Consider the following 22,040-nt stretch of genomic DNA (forward strand, 5'->3'; position numbering starts at 1 on the left):
TTCTGCCACTTAGGACTAGTATATTTCCGTTGCCTTTGAGGGTCACCTAACTCAGTGGACGAGAGGATCTGGGCCTTTGAGAGACATCTCAGCCTCCCAACCACCACCTTGTACCATCTGAAGTTTTATTTTATATTTTTTATTTTATTTTTTCCATCCGAAGTTTTAGAATAATTCCAAAATGCTGTAGCTGGCCTTGGGTCTTGCCCCTACCTGCACCATTACCCAGATCTACTACCCAGAGGCATAAATACTAATGAGCCATTAGCATGAAATCATACAATTACTGGGGATTTCAACTGTGAGCTGTTGAGTTGAAACAGGATTCTGACCTCCAAGTCTCAGATCTTTGGGCAAGACACCTCATTAATCTTTCTTGATCTGCATTTCCACAGCGGCACAATGAGGCAACACCGTGCTTCCCACAGGCTTACAAAAAGAATGGCGAGCAGCCTGGGTCACTGTGTATAGGGAATCCAGTGTCAGCCTCAAAATCCGGCTGGCCCCAGGCCTACTCAGATGCTCCACCTTGAGCACAGTAAATCACACACATTTAGACACCTAACTGACTTTACTACATGACTCATGAGCCCGGCAGCACGCCGCCCTCTAGTACCTAGAAAGGAGTGCTGCTGAGCTGCAGGAAAGGAAACGTTTTTAAAGGCTGAAAGGGAGCAGAGAAAAGAAAATCTTTAGCAAAGAATGCATTGTGTTTGGCAAGGTCACCCTCCTAAAAAGAACCAGGAGGGTCAGTCTAGTAGGGACCAGCGGATCCCCTGTTGACCCTTAAAGGTCCCAGGGGGGAGGGGGTGGCCAGGAAGCCGCAGGTGGGGTGGGGGCCGGGTCTTCCTTTGCTGCCCCAGGGCCTGGCCAGAGGGGTCTGTATTTGGGGCCTGTGGTTTTCGTTTTGCCCCAGTTTAAAGCAGCGATCTTTGCGGTTCCCCTGGAAGGGGGAGGGGATGGCCCGAGGCCCTTCCAAGGCTCAACTATTCTTTCCGAAGAAAGCACTTTGTCAGGTGCGTGGGCAGAGCTCCAAGGAGGCCGAGGGTTACGGACGGCGGGACGGGATTTCGAGACGCTGAGCCGCCCGGCTCTGCTCCCAGGTGCGCTCCCAGGTGCGCTCCCAGGTGCGCTTCCCCGCCCGGAAGCCCTCCGCCCTCGGTGCCCCCTTAGGGCACAGCCCCCGACGCAGCGGGGGGCGCCTCGGGCCTTCGCTCCTCCTCCGCCTCCGCCTCCGCCTCCGCCGGGTCGCGCGTCACCCCGGGCGCTGCCCCGCCCCGCCCCGCCCCGCCCCCGCTGTCCCGGCCGCAGCGCGTCAGTCATGGCCTTGGCGGGCGCAGTCCGGTGCTGGCGGCTGGGAGCAGGCCCGAGGTGAGCGCCGGGGCCGGGCGGGGGGAGCCGGGGGGCCGGGGGGCCGGGGCGGGGGCCCCTCCCTTACCTCGTCGGGGCAGCGCCAGGGCCCCGGGCAGGGCGACGGCGGGCGTCCGGTTCCTCGGGGCGGAGGCGGCCCCCGGCGGCGGGTGCGAGGGCCCGGGGGCTCGTGGGGTCCCCCCGCGGCGGGTGCAAGGGCCCGGGGGCTCGTGGGGGTCCACCCGCGGCACGTGCGAGGTCTCGGGGGCTCGTGGGGATCCCTCCGCGGCGGGTGTAAGGCCCCGGGGGCTCGTGGGGTCCCCCCACGACGGGTGCGAGGCCCCGGGGGCTGGTGGGGGTCCCCCCGCAGCGGGTGCGAGGGCCCGGGGACTCGTGGGGATCCCGCCGCGGCGGGTGTAAGGCCCCGGGGGCTCGTGGGGTCCCCCCACGGCGGGTGCGAGGGCCCGGGGACTCGTGGGGATCCCGCCGCGGCGGGTGTAAGGCCCCGGGGGCTCGTGGGGTCCCCCCACGACGGGTGCGAGGCCCCGGGGGCTGGTGGGGGTCCCCCCGCAGCGGGTGCGAGGGCCCCGGGGACCCATGGGATCCCTCTGTGGCTGGTGCAAGGGCCCGGGGGCTCGTGGGGTCCCCCCGCAGCGGGTGCGAAGGCCCGGGGACTCGTGGGGATCCCGCCGCGGCGGGTGTAAGGCCCCGGGGGCTCGTGGGGTCCCCCCACGGCGGGTGCGAGAGCCCCGGGGGTTCGTGGGGTCCCCCCGCGGCGGGTGCGAGGGCCCTGGGGGCTGGGGGGTTCCCCCGCAGCGGGTGTGAGAGCCCCGGGGGCTGGTGCGGTCCCCCCGCAGCGGGTGCGAGAGCCCCAGGGCGGCGGGTGCGAGGCTTCGGGTGCTCGTGGGGTCCCCCCGCGGCGGGTGCGAGGCCCTGGGGGCTCGTGGGCCCAGACGCAAGTGGCCAAAGGAGCTCAGCCCCCCCGGCTCTCCCACCCAGGGCAGAGGCCGCGTGGTCGGGGTGCCGCCCCCGGGGTGCCGCTCAGAGGACGCTCCCCTGTGAGTCGGGCCCCTGTGAGTCGGGCCCCTGTGAGTCCACACGTCCCAGGGTGTGAATGAGCCTCGGAAAGCAGCTCTGCTCAGAGCCAGAAAACCCGGGCGCGCGGTCGTTGGGACGCGGTGGGCTTACGAATGACTTTCTCGATTTTATGAATTAGATGGTTGTGTTTTGTCATTTTTTTAACTCCCTCTGAAAGAAGCTGTATGTCGTGAGAACTTGCGCGCTTGGGCTCTCTTATGGACATTTTGTTCTCCTTTCGTTTTGTCTTGGGAACTTAACGTGCATCATGTGGGATGCAGAGTTCTCCCGTTTTGGAGAAGAACCTGATTCAGTTATTTGATATAGAAATTATTGACGATTTTATCGAGTTGCTAGTATTTCAGAGTTTGATCCTAGGGTTCATTATACTCTGTGAAAAAGTTATATTATTGCAGAGGAAGCGATCCATTAGGTGTGAGCGTTCCGGAGGACTGTATCATTTTAAACCTCATTGATCCCATTAACTCTAACTATATCTCAGGGTCATTGTGGGGAGCATCTGTTTTTTTGTTTGTGGCCTCGATACCATGCACTGAAATTTTCTCCTCTGCCAACTAAAAAACTACCAGGTTGCACTTGCTGTTTCTGCTCTGCTCCTAGCTGGCTGGTTAAACTTCCCAGGGTGAGTATGTAGTTACGGGGGGTTCAGGGCAGCATCACACACTAGCATCCACAGCAGTTAGACTCCCCCCCTAGGTAGTTCCCCCACCTACCGAGAAGGGGCTCTTTGTCTGGAATGCCAAAAACTGCTCATCTGCTTTCTGAACATTTCTCGTATCTTAACCCATCCTCCCCTCCTTCCGATGTGGGAGAGAAGGCAAAAGAAAAATTAAATTTCCTCACTGCTCACAGCCCACTGACACGTCCTGGCAACAGGCGGATGCCCTTCCTGTAGGAGCCCCGCCGCCTCCGGGCTCAGGCTTTGCTGAGGGCCGCAGGGATCCGAGCCCGAGCCCGACCCTGACCCCAGGACCTGGGAGTCTCCTCTGACATAGAAAAGCCCTTTGGAAACATCCTCTAGCTCCACCCCCAAGATGCAGGTTGGTGACCCCCGCCCAAGCATGGGACCCGCCCATATCCACCTGAAGGGTCTCCTGCATCAGGGTTTATTAGGAATAAGTGACCTTTTCCCAGCAACAGCTGATCCCCTCAAGGTCCTGGAGACCTTGCTTCCAAAATTTCCTTAGAGACCTGCGCTCTCCCTCACCCCCTCCTAACTTGAAACTGTATAATGGGCCACTCCTCGTGACCCCAGGGCAGCTCTTTCTGCCCATGGGTCCTGTCCCTTCTAATAAAACCACATTATTGCACCCAGGATGTCTCAAGAACTCTTTCTTGGCCTTTGGCTCTGAATTCCAACTTCTCTCCTACATCGCTTCCATCTGTATGTTGGGACACACATTTTACTGGACAGAATTGACCTGATAATGGTTTATACTTTGTTCATCAGTGAGAGCAGACAGGGTTTCTAGTCCTTAGAACACAAAGGGCCAGTTTCTGTGCACTTAACCTCTTCAGGCCCAGCGTCCTGCTCACTTCCATCTTGCATGCCTTTCATTTAATTCTTCTTACCTGTGTCAAAATTTACAGGGCCATTCAGGTTCTGGCTTCTTTGGTCAGTAATTTGAATTGCTACAAATACTATGCTGGTTTATAGCTTCCTTTATTTTGAGATTACTACAGTTAGCCTCTGTATTGATTTCATCTTCTAGGGATCATTTTGGAATCCACTGTTGGGGAGGAAGAAGCTTATTCCCCCCTCACAGTCCTTCCAGCTGGATTAACAATCAAATTGGCATGCGACAGATTAACAGGAGAAAATCAAATTTAGTTTCATACTATGGGGAATCCATATAGACGTGAAATTCCAAAGACCGGCAACCTGAGGCCGACAGACTTCTATTTTAAAGCCTCTGTTCAGAGCTAAGGAGAAGAGTAGGGCCCTGAGGATACAAAGCAGAGGCGGGAGACCATTAGCAGAAAGGGGAGAGGAGGTCATGGGAAAACAAAGGTTCTCCCATTATGCAAAAAAAGTTTATTAAATAAGAGGAATCTCTGTTCATGGCCCTCTTCCAGGTACAAGCTCCTCTTTCCAACCTAAACTTGGGCAGTTGGTGGGGAGGCAGAGCTTTTCCTGAATCTTCCGGGCTTTGCTCACTTTTAGCTCAAACTACTCCTCATGCCTAAGTGTCCCATGTTGGGACTGCCTGCCCGTGGCTTCTGCACCACTAACCGTTGGCCGCCAGCTTGTAAAGGGGCGGGTATAGGGAAGGGAACATGTTTCAGGAGAAATAGAACATTTGGGTATGCAAGGATTGGGAACAATTAGAAATCAGTCTTATTTGCAGTTCCCTGCAGATGCAAGCACTTTCACTGCACATGAGCAAAACAGCAATGGGAGCGAGTCAGAAGGATTTTGAGAGTGCGATGAATCAGGTGAAACTGTTGAAGAAGGACCCAGGAAATGAAGTGAAGCTAAAACTCTATGCACTGTATAAGCAGGTAAACATCTGAGGTCTGATGTGATTGAGAGACGTTTTGGGCAGATGGCCCCTCAAATAGATCTGCTGCGTGTTTTACTGAAATGCAGGGTTTGTGCTGCTGCCTTTCCCCTGAACAGTGTATACGTGACAGTTTTCGTATATTGGGCTTTGCAGTATTGTTAAGGCAGGAAGTAACCTATCAGGATCACTCCGGAGTCCAAGAGACTTAAAAGAGGTAACCACCAAATGTGTAGACCGATGAGGGAACAGAGGACAAAGCACATTGACAAGTCCTTGAAACAGGCAGAGGGACCTTCCTCTACGGACTCAACTGCCTCGAGGTTCATACTTCGCTAAGGACAGAAGGCAATCTTAGTCTGACCCCCAGGATCCTGTAAGTCTCCTTTAACATATTATAGAAATTCCTGTAGAAAGTTCCTTTATCTCTACCCCCCAAGATACATGCTGGCGATCATCCCCTAAGCACATGGCCCACGGATACACATCTGAAGGGTCTCATGACTCAGGTTTTATTAGACGGTAATAAGCGACCTTTCCCAACAGTAGCAGCCCCCTCAGGGTCCTGGAAACCTTGCTTTCAAAATTCCTTAGAGGGGACGCTATCCTCACACCCCTCCCAACTCTCAGGTACATAGTCAGCCCCCCATCACAGGCCCGGGGCAGCCGCTCTTCCTGCCCACGGGTCCTGTCCCCACGCTTTAATAAAAATCACCATCTTGCACCAAAGATGTCTCAAGAATTCTTTCTTGGTCGTCAGCTCCAGACCTCACCTGTATTCCAAAACTTCATCACCTGGGAGTTATTATTAATGGCACCATGATCATATAAGAAAACGTTGACGTTCTTATGCACACTACATACGTAGGGGTAAAGTAGTATGGTGTTTGGGATTCACTAAAATGAGCAAAAAAGGAAAGAGAAGGATGGACAAAGGCCCAAAAGTGATAGTTACTGAGTTGGGCTGAGTATTGGGAATTCATTATAATATTCTACTTTGATGTACGTTTGAAAATGTTTGTAACAAAAATTTTTTTTAATATATTTTATTTACTTACTCATGAGAGAGGCAATGACACAAGCAGAGGGAGAAGCAGGCTCCCCATGGGGAACCTGATGCAGGGCTCGATCCCAGGACCTTGGGATCACCCCCGGAGTGGGAGGCAGACGCTCAACCACTGGGCTACCCTGGCGGCCCTATAACAAAAATTTATAACTGAAGTTTTTAAGTTGTAACATCTGTAAAGACCGCATTGGGAAGTCGGCTGGTCTGGGCACCTGCATGTGATGGGCACGAGCCTCCCTTCCTGTTCTCTGGGTGTGTGTCGTGAAGATTTTGACTTTGCTTAGAAAGAGGCCTGGCCTTTGGCCCTGACTTCTAGGAGGTAGTCCCTGAGCCGTCAAAATATCATGCCTGATACGGTCTGTCTGCCCTGAGATTCTAACAGCGTGAGTTAGAGCTGGGGGGAGGAGGGAGGGACGGGGGGGGGGGGGGGCGGGTTCTGACTGTTTAGCAGGCCCTGCGCATGCGATAGAGCTCCAGATGAGACCCTTGGACTCAGGCAAGACTCCAGTGAGCTTCCCTGGCAGGAGTACTCCCAGGGTGTTGACACACATCCATTCTGGGAGGAGTATTGCCGACCCGACTCCATGGTGGGTGTGGGAAGGACAAGGCCAGGGGCACCACGTTGCCTCCACTTCTCCAGGGCCTGCCTCTTGCGGGGTGACTCTTGTCTCTTTGTCTTTGGAAAGTCTAAGCCACCTCTACTGCTCTTGTTTCTCAAAGCCTCTTTCTTCTTTCCCCCTTTAGCTAATTAGGGAATTCAGAGTTTTTAAATGTGCCTGTTTGGGGCAGCCCGGGTGGCTCAGCAGTTTAGCGTCTGCTTTCGGCCCAGGGCCTGACCCTGAAGACCTGGGATCGAGTCCCACGTCGGGCTCCCTGCATGGAGCCTGCTTCTCCCTCTGCCTGTGTCTCTGCCCCTCTCTCTCTCTCTCTCTGTGTCTTTCATTCATGAATAAATAAAAATAAAATTCTTAAAAAATAAATAAATGTGCCTAGTTAAGTGGAAAGCAGTTAGATGGGATATTCATCTCAAAACCCTCATTCCACCTACTCTCAAGTAAAATTTCATTGTTTTTATGTCCTACTTGCATAGCCTTCAGTTACGTTTGCAGAGGGCCAGTGGCTCTGGCCCCTGCCCATTCCTACTACCCTACCCCAGTACGCCTCTGTTCACTTAGCAGAAAGCCCACCGCTGAAACAGTGGTATTTTTCTGTACCTCTGAGTGAATGGGCTTACAGAACATACCGTAGGTTTCCACATGTTTGTTGGCTGGTTACTTTTGAAGATAGTTTGCTTGGATATTTTGATTGTGTGTGAAAAATGGGATCATCAATATAACACTAATGAACTATTAGAACTTTTTATAAAATACTTTGCCCAAACCCTTGTCTTGCATTGTTTTCGGATGCAGGCATTTTAACTTACTTTAGGGACTGGTAGCTGATGGCGCATTTGGTCTCTCCAGTCTTTTTTCTGTTGTGGATTTTTAGCAGCAGCATCAAAGAGAGGGGAAAGGGAAAGTTAAGTTGAATTCAAGTATTTTCTGAAAGTGTTTGGGAGGCGAAGGCGCATTCACACCAGATGTGTATTTTATGGATCTTAAATATTTGACACTCTAATTTGCATGGATGTTTGACTGATAGTCACCCTCTCGTTTTCACAGACCACTGAGGGGCCTTGTAATACACCCAGACCAGGTGTGTTTGACTTGATCAATAAGGCCAAGTGGGATGCATGGAATGCTCTTGGCAATCTGCCCAAGGTAAAAAATTTACTTGCTACTTTGCTTTTTATTTTACTTGCTCTACTCCTGAAGGAGGCTAGGTGCTTCTCACTATTAAACCATTGAAGATGGAACCTGTGAGGCCTGGACAGATTCTGTTGAATCAGATCTGTTCTTTCTTCATCGCAAGGTGCTGTTTCTGAGCATCGTAAGTTGCTCAAAATGCTTATTTGTTGACCATGGGCTGGAGCTCCTTGTCCTCTTCTCTTCAGGAAACTGCCAGACAGAACTATGTGGATTTGGTGTCTGATCTGAGTTCGTCTGACTCCTCTAGCCAAGTGAAGCCTGAAGCAGACAGGAAACAACCTGGATATGAAACCCTGGTGGTGACCTCTGAAGACAGCATCACAAAGATCATGATGAACCGGCCCGCCAAAAAGAATGCATTGACCATTCAGGTAACGTGACCTGCCCTGGGAGTTTGTCCTGCTTTTCTTGGTTCCTTCGGTCTATTTTACTCAAAAACTAGTTCCTTCGGTGTATTTTACTCAAAAACTCATTGCTTTTTTTTTTTTCTGATCTCTTGTTTGATTTGTGCAGGAAGATTCGTAACAGTGGCTACTTCATATAACAGAGTTGGGCATTTGTTATTTAGAATTTGTTGACTTCGGGTAGGTTCTATGTGTCCAAAACTTTCCTAGTGACAGAAGCATAAATAAATTAAATTAATATAAATGAAACATATATCTATATAAGAGAATATGTGTAGAAGTTGATATAGACCGTCTCCGGGCTTTGCTCATGTCACTTAGACTGGAGAGTGAGCACTGCTCAAGTTGCATGCACCTTTGTTTTGTACAAGGAGAGGGAGAAAGGAAAGAAGACCTTCATCTTAAATATAACATAACGCAGCTCTGCTTCAAATGAGCTGCTTCACGAGAGCACCTTTGGTCTTTGAATCTTTCATTGAACTAGAATGATAATAAAAATAACCACTTCCACCCCTTCCATTTGAAAAATTATAGGGAATTAATTGGACACTTGGTGCTCATCTACAAGTAAAATTTGAGAGGGCTATAACCTTTCTCGTTGGGTTTATCATCTACATTGTACCAGAAAGAGCATGCTCACTTAAAATAGTGTTAAATAAGAATTTCCTGAAGTTGGCTATGTGCCATTGACTTATAGAACATTCGATTCTCAAAACTTCATTTCCCTTGCCCTTGCCTCATTTCTGTGTAATCATGGTGTTGATGATGATGATGATGATAATGATAGTGATAGTAATAGCCACTACTCTTTACAGAGTGCTGAGTATATGTCAGCACTTTCCACACAGAGGTTTCTTTAATTCCCACAAGGAGCCTACTTTTAATACTATTTAACAATAAAATATTTAGGCTAAGTAGTAACGTGCTCCAATTCACATAACTAATAAGCCAGGAAACCTAAATTGAAACCCTCATATATCATATATCCATCTCCTAATCCCCACTCTTGCCAATTACCCTGTCATGCTGCGTCATCATAACCATAATAATAATGGAGTTATTTTGTCGTTCCCTCCCTCAGTGAATACGATTTCATCTTTACTTGTATATTATGTCAAGTCCAATTTTTTTTCAGTGTCTGCATATCCATAAATATCAAGCCTCTTCATCATTCCCTCCACACTGATGTCTTATCTGAGGTAGATACGGCACCAGTGCATTAAAAGCTATAACAGTGACACATCCAAGATTTTCAGAGACGCTGCTGATTTAAAATATTGAGCCCATTGTCTTTGGCTACCATTACAGTGTCTTGAAATCCCAGCCTTTAACACTTTCTGGACTGCCTGGGACACATGCTCTTTTTTTGAGGTCCCAGCTGAAAAATTGCTTCTTGGAAATCTTTTTCTGGCCTCCTCCCATCCTACCCGTGCTAGACGCATCAGTGCTTCCTCCAATCTATCTGCATGTTAGAGCTCCCCCTCTCTATTAATTCCAAAAGCTCAAGGACTGTGTCTTACTTGTTCACCTTGGGGAGAGGTGAATATATCCCCCAGTGTCCACGAGAGCAGATGGTACATAATACACAGCAAGTAACTGTAAAAGGAATGAAAAGCCTTTTGAGTGTATTGGGCCACCGTTTAGTTTATGTAAATACAACCAGTACAACAGTTGGCACTTGGCAGAGGCCAGGCTGACTGAGTGAGTGAATCCCATGTGATGATTGTCATTTTCAGAGTCCCTTTCTTTTTCTCGTCTCCCCCATTCACATAGATGTATCGGGAAATCATGCTTGCTCTTGAAGCTGCAAGCAAGGATGACTCGACCATAATTGTTTTAACGGGTAAGACATTCTCTTGGATTTTTAAAAATAATTAAATTTCTATTTAGGGGGATTTCCTACCAGATAAGAAATGGAGTAAATAGCCCCAAGGTCTTTTCCAGTACTGAGATACTCTATTCTTTTTAAACTTTTCTTTTTAGTTTTTAATTTTTTCCAAGCTTTCTTACAACAAATTCAGGGAAGTTAGGCTCTATAATTACTCTTATTTTATAGGTGAGAACACTGAAAGGTTAAGTTTTGATAAATAGTGCTTTTACCATAGTTAACTTTTTATATATTCTTCACTTTTGGTTTCCATTTCCTCTTTCATCCAAGCTTTACGTAATAATGATAGTTCCTTAAATTTCCAGAAAGTTTTTGTTTGTTGGTTGGTTGGTTGGTTTTTGGTTTTCCATTTCTGTTATTGATTCCTGGCTTCACTGAATTATAATCAGAAATGATCAGTTCTATTAGATTTACTATTTATTTATTTTGGGTTGGGGATGGGGGTTGGGGAGGAAAGAGAGAGAGAATCTTAAGCAGGCTCCATACCCAGTGCAGGGTTCAATGTGGGGCTTGATCTCAAAATCCTGAGATCATTACCTGAGCTGGACATTCAAGAGTCGGACAGATGCCTAACTGACTGAGCCACTCAGGCACCTCATTAGATTTATTTTTTAAAAATCTATTAAGTTTCCTGTAGTTTGCTCTAAATTGAACTCTCTACCGTCAAGATAAAGAACTGGAAAATGGCCAATTTTAAATATCATCCAGGAACTACTCCAAAATAAATTCATTCTTTTAAAGTATAGAATTAAAAATATATTGATTAGACTTACCTTTCTAATTTATGTTAGGTTCCCTCACTTCTGTTTTTTTCTTCTAATCAATCTCTCTTAGACTGAAAAAAGTAAATTAAAGGCAATTATTGCTATTGTGTTTCTTTCAGTTTCTCCTTCATGTCAAAAAAATTTTTTTTTGCTTTAAAGCAAGTTTTTATTTTTTTTGACACTAAAAGACTTGTGAATGGTTATCCATCATTATAAAATGGTTATCTCTTATCTCGTGTAATGCTTTTTGGCTTGAAGTCAACCTTGTCAAGTATTAATGCCATAACACCTGCTTCAGTACTCTTTGAACTTGACTGGCAAACCTTTACCATCCTTTTGGCTTTTTGTCTTTTTGAATTACTTTTTATAGTCTATGTCTCATAGAACACATTGTTAGATTTTCCCCCCTTTGATCCGATCTGATTGATTGATTGATTGATTGATTTAGTAAAGGACCATTTACCTATTTAGATTTATGTGTATGACAGATCTGTTACATTTTAGTTCTGGGATCTTACATGCTTACTACCTCTAATGCTTCTTTTCACTGTTATTTTTTATTTCATGGTCTGTTTTTATCTTTGTATGTGTTTTATTTCTCATGGTTTGAAAGGTTTTTCTTCTGCTTCTGCTCATTGCTTTTATAGCTTTGTATGGTACCCATCAATATGTCTATCTTGTATTATTCCCCTTGGATAGTGTCTGTTGGTTGCCCCTATAGGGAAGGGATGAGGAAGGTAGCATGCATTTCTCAACACCCCACAGACCTCACTTGCAAGTGTATAGGTCTGTTAAGTAGTGTTCCTTTGTCTTCTAGCATAGAATGTTGCCCCAGAGAAGTTTGGGGCTATTATTACTTTTGTTTTTAGCTCTTTTATAAGATCCCTGCCACCCCCAGAAGACCAGGGGATACGTTCCCATTCTTTTTCTTTTAGATTTATTTGTTTATTCATGATAGACATAGAGGGAGAGAGAGAGGCAGAGACACAGACAGAGGGAGAAGCAGGCTCCATGCAGGGAGCCCGACACGGGACTCGATCCCAGGACTCCAGGATCGCGCCCTTGGCCAAAGGCAGGCGCCAAACCGCTGAGCCACCCAGGGATCCCCAACTTTCCCATTCTTTATCACTTTTTCATAGGACGTGTATCCTGCTAAAACTGATTATCAAGGGCTTGTTTTAAGTTTTCTTTGATAATATCTCTGAATTTTTTTGTTTCAATTGGTCTGTTCTTTTTGAAAGAAATCCTAGTTATAGAAAAGAATTGTCTGGTCTGCTGGGACTATTATCTTCTAGTTTCTCTGAATTCTTAACTCTTGTCTTCTGTTATTTTGCTCACTAGCCTTGATCCTGTACTCCAGTTCCCTGGTTGCATTTTTAGCTTCTAATGCTCCATTTTACAGCTTCTAATGGCATCACTTCTTTGTGGTTGTGGTTTTCTCTCTAGCTTTTTTCCTGAATGCTTCCAGGCGCTTTTCTTCTCTGTCTCTTGTCCATCACTCAACTTGTGTTGAGTTCATGAGAAAGCCCAGCTGTTAACTTTTTATATGTACGTTAAGGACCAGCATCAAAGTGTCAAAGTATTCATAAAATTATTAAAAATAGTATTTATGATAGTATTTGCTCCTGATAGAAATGTAGGGAAAAAAATTAAAGAAAAATTTATATGTAAAAATACTGTGGATAGCAAATATAGCTGTTTCTCAGCTCCCCAAAAGGAACTGTCTAAAGTCTGACTACAAAATATGTCTTCTGAATTTTTCCTTTGAAATTTGCCCTTGAGCACATTTCAGTGTGGTCTCTACCTTTTGATTAGATTCCCCACTCTGACCTTTGTATCATTAAATCCAGGGACATTTTTCAGGCTTCATCTGACTTTCCCTCCTTCTTAAACTCGGTCTTCCCGAGGTTTCTTTGGCACAGCCTGCCCCTTGATCTGTTGTCTCTGATTCCTTTGTAGGTTCATCCTCTGTGTGGCCATCAAAAGCCTGAAGGCTCAGTCCTTAGCATGGTTTTCTTTTCGCTTCTTGCCCTCCCTGGACCCTGCATCCGTGTCCACTCTCCCAACAAAAGTCTACATGCCGGTGCTTCCCCCCTTGGTATCTTGGTATCTGGAGTCCCCAGGGCTCCCAACCTGTGTACCCATGTGACACTTTTTCACAGGTGTCACCTCCCACATCTTTCTCTCTGGAGCTTTTTCAGTGTTCCAGATCACACTGGGTGCCACATCTACCCTGTTCTTGTAGACCAGAATCCTAACATTCATTATTGACCTTGTCCCTCTCTCACTTCCCATGTCCAGTCTAATCCCATTTCACTTCATGAGTATCTCTGAAGTTAGCCCTTTTTTCCATCTCCTCTGCAGTAGTCCAAGCTACCATGGACTCTTGTATGAACTGAAATAAGCCCTAACATATTCCTCCCCCATTTAAAACTTCTTTAGGGGCACCAAGACAATTCAGTGGAAAAAAGAAAAATCTTTTGATAAGTGTTGCCAGAGCAACTAAATATCCAATGGGGGAAAATGAACTTCATCCCCATCTTACACCCTCTACAAAAATTAATTAAAAATTAGTTTAAAAGTTATGTAAGCATAAAACCCAGAAATATAAAGCTTCTAGAAGAAAACAATGTGACCTCTGTGACCTTGAGGTGGGCAGAGATTTCTTGGACAGGACACAAAAAGCACTAACTAACCGTAAAAGTAACTTTACAACTTAGACTTCATCAGAATTTAAAACATCTGCTTATCAAAGACAATAGTAAGAAAATGAATATACAAGTACTACAGGCTAGGGCAGGGGGAATATTTGCTATACGTAAATCTGATTAAGGATTAATATACACAATATATAAAGAACTCCTTAGAAAGCAATAAGAACAACAATCAGATGTAAAAGCTAAAGGACTTAGACACTTCATAAAAGGAGACACACAGATTGCCAATTAACACATGAAAAGATGCTCACTATCATTGGCCGTCAAAAAACAAATTAAATGCACGAGATATTTCACCCAGTAGAGTGACTAAAATCTAAAAGATAATACAAAATATTGGTAATGATGTGGAGCAACTGGAACCTCTACACGTATCTAATAGGAGATCACTTCTGAAAACTGTTGGCAGTGTTTTATGGAGTGAAACATAGTGGTGTATCAATCCGCTCCTGAGCAATTACTTCAGATAAATTAAGCGTGTATCCACAGAATGCTTTGTAACCCAATTCACAGTAGCTAAAAACAATTCAGATGTCCATAAAGAAAGTGTTGACTCGTCATACAGTGGAATACTACTCAGCAATATAAAAGAATGAAGAACTGATATGAGAATATAGGTGAATCTTTAAGACCTGGTTCAGCAAAGAGCACACAGACACAACAGCACATATTAGAGGATTCGGTTTATAGAATTTCTAAAATAGACAAAAGTATTCTGTGGTGACTGAAGTCAGAAGGTAGTTGTACTAGGGCAGGGTGGGGGTGGGATGGCTGGAAAGGAGCTGCAGGGAATTTTCTGGGATGGTAGAAATGGTCTACATCTTGTTTCAGATGGTGATCACACAGGTATTTGCAGCCATCAAAAATCACTGAACCAAGCGTTTAAAACTGGTGTTCTTATATGTAAATTATGCTTTAACACAAAACACCTTCAGTGGCTCTTAGAATAAAAGTCAAAACTTCATGGGTCAGCAAAACCCCACACAGTCCGTCCTGCTTGTCCTCATCCTCCACTGGCTTCCCCTCTGGCTTTTTCTGCTGTGGCACACTGGCCAGAGTCCCCACCTTCACAGGACCTTTGCACATGCTGTTCCCTCTGCATGAACTCTTTCTAACCCTCTTCTTCTAGCTAACATTGCCCGTCCTTCAGCTCTCAGTTCAGTTGTTCCCTCCTTAGGAACATCCCTCCCTAAACTGCCTGATGAGAACAAATCCCCTGTTACATACCCTCGTGCCATCATCAAATACTTCTTTGTATCAGAGTTGCATTCTCCACATTTGCGTGTATGCTTTTAAATCAATGTCCAGCCTACTTACTAGTCTATAAGTTAGGACAGGAGCCCTAGCTGGCTCACCAGTGTACTCCCAGTGCGTGCCGTAGAGCCTGGCACACAGTACATACTCAGTCATTACAGAACGAATGAATTGTGAATCTGTTGATTCTATTTACAGGAAATGGTGACTATTACTCTAGTGGGAATGATCTGATGAATTTCATGAATATTCCCCCTGGTGAAATGGAGAAGGAAGCTAAAAATGGTGCCATCTTACTGAGGTAAGAGTGACATTTGTCTGATGCCAGAGAGCTCATTCTTACTCATCAAAGTGTGATTTAGTCCAGAAGAAGTAAGATAAATGCTTCTGTGTGTTAGTGTAATTAATGTGTCTTTGGACAAGCATATTTCTCCAGACTGCCCCTGTCAATATGTGGGCATTGATTCTATCACTTTAACTTCTGTTACCCGTTCAGCCTGCTGCTCCACAGGAGATTCGATTGCAAAGCACTAAAGTAAACTACAGTTATAAAAAAAGTTCTCTCATAATGAAGCAAGCAGAGCGATTTAGCAAATTCTCATTTGGCCAGAGGAATGCATGATTTCCATGACTGCTGGTAACGGGACAGGTGAAATAGTCTCAGCATAGAGGTCACGAAGGCCTCTCTCTTCCTAATTCATTTTGCCCTACAAGGTTTCGAATTCCCACTGAGCTATAATATTGTAGCATATACTCAGCCAGCCATCCTAATCTTGAAGTCTGCGACTGACAGCCCTGACCAGGCTGCCCAGAATGCGCGACTGAGCCACGGTCAAGCTTATAGGACCCACTGTGTAAGCTTCCATCAAATGCCATTCAGATGGGTGTCCAGCCTGGCCAGAGTTTATTTCAGACCCATGCTGTCTTGCTTGTGCTTCAGTCATATGCTTTGGGACATTTAAATGCGGTTTTGTATTTCCATTTCTGTAGGGATTTTGTAGGCTGTTTTATAGATTTTCCTAAGCCTCTGGTTGCAGTGATAAATGGTCCAGCCATAGGAATCTCCGTCACCATTCTCGGGCTATTCGATCTTGTGTATGCTTCCGACAGGGTAAGTCAGCCCCCAGAAACTTACTGACTCACGAAGTAAAAATGAGGTCCTCTGAATTCTCTTTTGTTGTTGCTAGTAGTAAACAGATTATATAATTTATAGTAGAATAGACTAAATTTTGATTTTTCCCAAAGAATTACTCTAATTTAATTCAACGTGTCTTATTTGTCCTTCATTATTAACTTGGGTTTTCCTAAACACCAATATGGTTGTGAACATTGTCCCAACTATTTTGGTTCTATATTCTAATCAAATTATGTAACAGTCACTCAACTTTTGGTTTTCCAATTAATCTGAAATGGGAGATCTGGAAAGCTTGTTATGGTGGGGAAATAGCATTTTTTCATGTTCTGCAAGTGGATAATGTGATACTTTATTCCAAGTAAACAAATTGTGGACTTTAAAATTTTAGAGTATTTGAATTTTTTTAATAAGAAGGGACTTCCAAGCCCTCACTCCCTTCTATGCAAATAAGTAAACTGAAGTTCAAGTTACTTCCCTGAACAGTTTAGCCTTGGGTTCACCACTGAATTGCATTGATTCTAGTTTCTGTTCTTCTGGTAGTATTAATGTATGTCATAGTAGAAAATAAAATGTTGAAAAATCTGGAAAAGCATACAGAAAAGGGTAAAGTTGAAAATCCCTTCTTATCTTACCACTCAGAGATAATCAGTCCCTTGACTCCTGGAACCCTAGGCTCTCTGCAGTTCTGTCGTTATGATCAAAGATGTGATGACCATTTGTCTCAGAAATTTTACTCTAGATTTTTTACTATGGAACTAAGAACCACTTGTAGGGTTATCAGATTCTTAGAGTACTTTTTGCTTATGCAGTGGTAAAATTTCCTGCTCTACAACCTTGTGGGAAACATTCGGTTTTTGCCACTGAAGAGATTCCTGGTTTCATTTGGAGATGTTTTCCCCACTGATAGACATAACCATATTTTAAGATTCTTATCTCTTGGGTTCGTTTTTTTGTTTGTTTTTGTTTTTGTTTTGTTCTTTTGCTGGATTCAGTTTGATTGGATTGGGCATGTTGTTAGACCTAATTGTTTTTAATAATTGTCCCATGAAAACATCAACTAAGATTCTAGGGGCCAGGCTGCCTAACCTTCATAGATGGAAGTTTCTGCTCATGTGAGAGGACTGATTGATCAACCAGTCTTGACCAGGGGTGGGGGTGGGGTTGGGAGTTCCAGACTTAAACGTGGGGGTCTCATTCTCCAGTACTTAGAGAGCAAACATATCATCCTATTTGAATATTGTCCTGATTCTCCCTCAGAATTAAAAATGACTGTCACATGTGTCTTCTTTTTCAAGGTTCCTAGGACTTCTGTCCTATGATACAAATTGGAATTGAAATTGAAAGAGAACACACATAGATCATTTAAATGCTGAAAGATTTGGCCCAGAGTAAAATATTTGACAAACAGTGACCACTTATAAGAGTTCACCCAACTGAATTAAACCAAGGTTCAATTTAAAATCAGAAAAAGACACAGAAGAAAGAACCTGTGAAGAAGAATGCATTTTATAGGATTTATCATTGACTTCATAAACAGATACCATATTGAATGTGGATTAACACTCATATAATTGAATCCTTCTTTATTATGGGCGGTAGTTAACAATGCCTATTAGTTTCCTTGTCGGCAAATTGTGCATTTTCCCTACGAGGTAATAAAAGGGTGGACATCTTAAAAATTATAAATACTTGAGAACTCACCACATACAGGGCGCTCTGTTGATGCACATTATGCATATTCGCTTAATATACCAGCAGCCCCGTAAGATAGCTACTTTTGTCTCCATCTTATAGAGTTTGCTATGGCAGAAAGAAGTTAAAAAGCTCCCAGAGTCACCAAGCAGTCTGATGCCACAGCCTAACACTTAATTACATCTACTGTTTCTGAAAATAAAAGCTAAATGCTTACTTATAAGGATGATTATAAATAAGTTAAATGCGGTTTACTATCAGTTTTTCACATACCTGTCTGCGGCCCTTAGCTATGGCTGGTGTTTCCTTTCAATTTCCCACTTACACGCCTTAGGCTGTGACTTCTCAGTATGTCCTGACTTCTCAGTATATCTTCTTGAATAAACTTTCTTTGAGGAGGAAATGATAGGTGACATTAGTAACTTTTTATTTTACATTTTTGTTTTCGTTTATATACTACATACATTATATATTTATGTCTTCTAACAATATTCATTAAGAAATAGCACCACATCTGATTATGGGAAGTGAAGTCTGAATGTTCTGTGTACATATTATCAATTACCAATTAATTTCCTTTCATAAAGACTTGTCATTCGTCAAGAAATACACAAAAATATTTGTTAAAAAAATTCGGGGGGACACTCCTGGGTGGCACAGTCAGTTGAGCTTCTAACTTGGCTTCCAGTTTAGGTCATGATCTAGGGATCATGATCCCAAGGCTCCATACTCAGCAAGGAGTCTGCTTAGAGTTTCTCCCTCTGCCCCTCCCCATTCCCTTCCCTCCCTCTCTCTCAAATAAGTGAATAAATCTTTTTTAAAAAGCAAAACAAAAACAAAGGACACCTGAGTAGCTCGGTTGGTTCAGCATCCAGCTCTTGATCTCAGCTCAAGTCTTGATCTCAGGGTTATGAGATCAAGCCTAGCAGTGGGCTCCGTTCTAGGCACTGAGTCTACTTAAAAACAAACCCAAAAACTAAAGATGGCTCTATAGTCTAAATAACCAATATTGAAATAGATTCTACTGTTTAAAGCCAATTTAATAACCTCTCTGAGGTAAAAGCAAGACAGATGACAGAATGAGGAAACAATTTTCCAATTGGTATAATAAAGGCTAATCTCTCTAATATATTTTTTAAAATACAATTATAAAGCAATAGATCAACAACTTAGTGTAAAAATGGGCAATGGGGAGGAATATATAGCCCAGAGAAAATAAAGTATAAATGGCCCTTTACAACATAGGAGAAAGGCCCTATCAAGAAAATTACTTGCAACCAGAATATGTAAAGAACCACAACTCGATAATAAAAAGACAGCCAATCTAACTTTAAAATAGTGGACAAAGTATTATAATGGTTACTTCACCAAAGAAGTTAAAAAAAAAAAGATAAAAAGCACATGAAAGGATGCTCAATGTCATTAGTCGTTACAGAAATGTAAATTAAAACCACAGGATACTACTAACACCTCCTGGGATGGTTCAAGTTAAACAACTGACAGTAACAAGGTTCCGTGAGGATGTGGAACAACCGGGACTCATCCACTGCTGGGAGGAGTGGTCAACGATGCACACGTTGCAAATTGTTTGGGCTGCTTCTTCTAAAGTTTTAAACCACATTTTGCCACACAACCCAGCAATTCCACCCCTCAGTATTTACCCAAGAGAATTGAAAGCACAATCATGCAGAGACCTGTATACAGATTTTCATTAGCGGTCTTAGTCATCCTAGCCAACCTACTGGAAATAACACCAGTGGCTTCAACTGGTGAGTGGATAGACGAATTGTGATGTCCGTGTGATGAATTCTACTCAGAAATGACAAGGAACAAGCTACTAATACAACAGCATGGTGATTCTCAGAAAGTCATGCCAAAGACCAAAGGCTACCGAATGTATGATTCTGTTTATACTACATTCTAGAGAAGGCAAAAAGAGGGACAGAAAACAGATCAGTGGTGGTTTGGGGGTGACAGGAATGGGTGGACTGCAGAGGGCACGAGGAGCCCTTTGGGGTGATCTAGATACTCTACATCTTGATGAGGTGCTGGTTAAGTAAGTGTACATTTGTTAAAACCCACCAAGCTGCGTATTTAAGAGTGAATGGTGTGTATATATCGTACCACAACACTCCTACTTTTAAAAAAAAAAAAAAAGTTCCTCACTTAAGCATTGTGAGGATATATACAAATAATTATTTTTAAAAATCACATACAGAAAGTAATTTTCTTTTCTTTTCTTTTTCTCCAAATAGGCAACATTTCACACTCCTTTTACTCACCTGGGCCAAAGTCCAGAAGGATGTTCCTCCTATACTTTTCCCAAGATAATGGGCCAAGCCAAGGTAGCTTTTGGAAACCTTAAGAATAAGTTGTAATAAGTAACTTCTGGGGGCGCCTGGGTGGCTCAGTCTGTTAAGCATCTGGGGATTCTTGATTTCGACTCAGGTCATGGTCTCAGGGTCCTGGGATCTAGTCCCATGTCGCACAACATGCTCAGTGGGAGTTTGCTTGAGGATTTTCTCTCGCTCTCCCCTCCCCACTTGCACTCTCTCTCTCAAGTAAATAAATAAATCTTTTTTAAAAAATAAGTAACCTCTGTGCCAAAAGCAATTCTGTATTCTCTTTTCCTTGACAATATAGACAGAAGAAGAGTGAGTTATTTGCTCAACTCTAAAAATGTCAAGTATAGAAGAGTTAGGCTATGGGAAGTATCTAATATGAGGGAAAATTAGAAACTCTCCACAACTCCTCAAACAAAGATCTGCTCTTGCAGCTGGGTGCCTGGTGCCTCATCCTCCACTGCTGTGTGGCATTAATCATTAAAGGACCAGGGCTGGGGCGCCTGGGTGGCTCAGTGTTTGGGCATCTGCCTTTGGCTTGGGTCATCATCCCAGGGTCCTGGGATCAAGCCCCATGCCTGGCTCTGTGCTCAGCAGGGAGCCTGCTTCTCCCTCTCCCTCTGCTTCTCACCCTGCTTGTGTTCTCTTTCTTTATCAAATAAATAAAATCTTTAAAAAAAAAAAAAAAAGACCATGAGGAAACTTCCCTCTGTTTCCTAAAAGCCCCTAGTTCTGAGGTTAACTGACTTGTGTATCATTAAGTTAGTGTCTTAATCTTGCTTTTCTTTGCAGGCAGCAGAGATGCTCATGTTTGGAAAGAAGTTAACAGCTAGAGAAGCCTGTGCTCAAGGACTTGTTACTGAAGTTTTTCCCGATAGCACTTTTCAGAAAGAAGTTTGGACCAGGCTGAAAGCATATTCAAAACTCCCCCGAAATGTTAGTGTTGGTTTTTGGTTTTTGGTTTTGGTTTTGTTTTTTCCTAGTAGAAATGGAAATAATTTCTTTGCCTTAAGAAAATAAGCATTTTAAAAAACAAGATATACCTTGGTAGGCTTTAAGCACATCTCAATTTGAGATTAAAAATAACTGTTACAGAAAAAAAAAATAACTGTTACAATGTTAGAAGTACTGATTTTCATTCAAGTTCTCAAATAAGCAGTTCATTTTTCTGATATGTATGAAGGCAGAGGGGCGGTCCTTTCTGGAGGTAACTTTGAGGAGAATGATAAGCCGTATGTGCCTGTGCCGAACACTTTCATTCTTGAATCCAGATGAGAAGCTGGATAGGTTGACTTTTAGGAGATTCTTAGCATGTATCACTTTCATTTTTACATGTGATAAACTCGCGACTAACTGCTCTGGTATTATTTCTGCTCAAAATGTGGTCCCGGAACCAGAAGCTTTAGCATCTCTCTGGGGCTTTTTAGAAATGTGTGACCCCAGGCCCTATCCCGCATCTACCGAGAAGGTCTGTATGCACATTAAAGTTTGAGAAGCACTGCCCAACGTTACACGTACATCTGAAGGCACAACAGAATTACATGATCAATGGAGAAACAAAAATCAGAACTATCGAATAATCCCACTCCCGTTAGAATGCCTCTTGACCTCACTGTTGGTTTTGTGTTTTCAGACCTTGCATATTTCCAAACAGAGCATCAGAAATCTTGAGAAAGAAAAGCTACATGCTGTTAACGCAGAAGAAAACAGCGTCCTCCAGGAAAGGTGGCTGTCAGACGAATGCATAAATGCAGTCATGAGCTTCTTATCCCGGAAGGCCAAACTGTGAAGCCTATTCTAGAAGAGTTAAGCATTTCAAAGAATGGGATATGCTATCATTTCTGATTTCTAATACTTGAACTAAATAAACCGTGCCTTTCTTCAGTGCTAAAATACCACTTATGATTATCATATACCACTAGCACAAATTATGTACAACATAAATAAATTAATTAATTAAATAAATAAAAATTAAAAAAAATATGTACAACAAGCTTTAAGAATTTACATAGGATTTCAGT

The 22,040-nt window shown here is 43.9% G+C and overlaps 2 protein-coding genes across 13 annotated transcripts in view; one reads left to right on the top strand and one right to left on the bottom strand.

The window, feature by feature from the left end:
- Nucleotides 1-1,260: 1,260 nt before the first annotated feature.
- On the top strand, nucleotides 1,261-22,012 carry ECI2 (enoyl-CoA delta isomerase 2). 6 transcript variants are annotated; one of them, XM_072814263.1, is made up of 11 exons: nucleotides 1,275-1,371; nucleotides 2,930-3,070; nucleotides 4,797-4,950; nucleotides 7,677-7,775; nucleotides 8,009-8,194; nucleotides 10,001-10,070; nucleotides 15,049-15,151; nucleotides 15,841-15,961; nucleotides 19,933-20,022; nucleotides 20,812-20,955; nucleotides 21,653-22,012. In XM_072814263.1, the coding sequence occupies exons 3-11, from the start codon at nucleotides 4,807-4,809 to the stop codon at nucleotides 21,806-21,808; spliced, it is 1,113 nt and encodes a 370-aa protein (XP_072670364.1). In that variant the 5' UTR covers nucleotides 1,275-1,371; nucleotides 2,930-3,070; nucleotides 4,797-4,806; the 3' UTR covers nucleotides 21,809-22,012. The 6 variants fall into 6 exon arrangements, with proteins under 6 accessions (XP_072670363.1, XP_072670364.1, XP_072670366.1 ...); XM_072814265.1 differs by having other exon boundaries at nucleotides 1,281-1,371; nucleotides 4,807-4,950; XM_072814264.1 differs by having other exon boundaries at nucleotides 1,281-1,371; nucleotides 3,018-3,070.
- Nucleotides 8,249-22,040, bottom strand: part of LOC140626460 (testis expressed protein 56-like) — a 31,551-nt gene continuing 17,759 nt past the window's right edge. The window contains exons 4-8 of one of the 7 annotated variants that reach the window (XR_012025625.1): nucleotides 17,951-18,066; nucleotides 10,889-10,950; nucleotides 10,328-10,489; nucleotides 9,756-9,823; nucleotides 8,249-8,433 (exon numbers count right to left, since the gene is read on the bottom strand). Coding sequence is in view for 1 of the 7 variants with exons in the window: in XM_072814269.1 (XP_072670370.1) it covers nucleotides 17,968-18,066 (99 nt within the window). In the remaining 6 variants the exon portion in view is untranslated. Of the gene's footprint in view, nucleotides 8,434-9,747; nucleotides 9,824-10,327; nucleotides 10,490-10,888; nucleotides 10,951-17,950; nucleotides 18,067-22,040 lie in introns of all 7 variants that reach the window. The other 6 variants (XR_012025623.1, XR_012025624.1, XR_012025622.1 and 3 more) reach the window with 6 other exon arrangements.

The sequence above is a fragment of the Canis lupus genome, chromosome 37 (assembly GCF_048164855.1).
Source record: "Canis lupus baileyi chromosome 37, mCanLup2.hap1, whole genome shotgun sequence".
NCBI classification, from domain to species: Eukaryota; Metazoa; Chordata; class Mammalia; order Carnivora; family Canidae; genus Canis; species Canis lupus.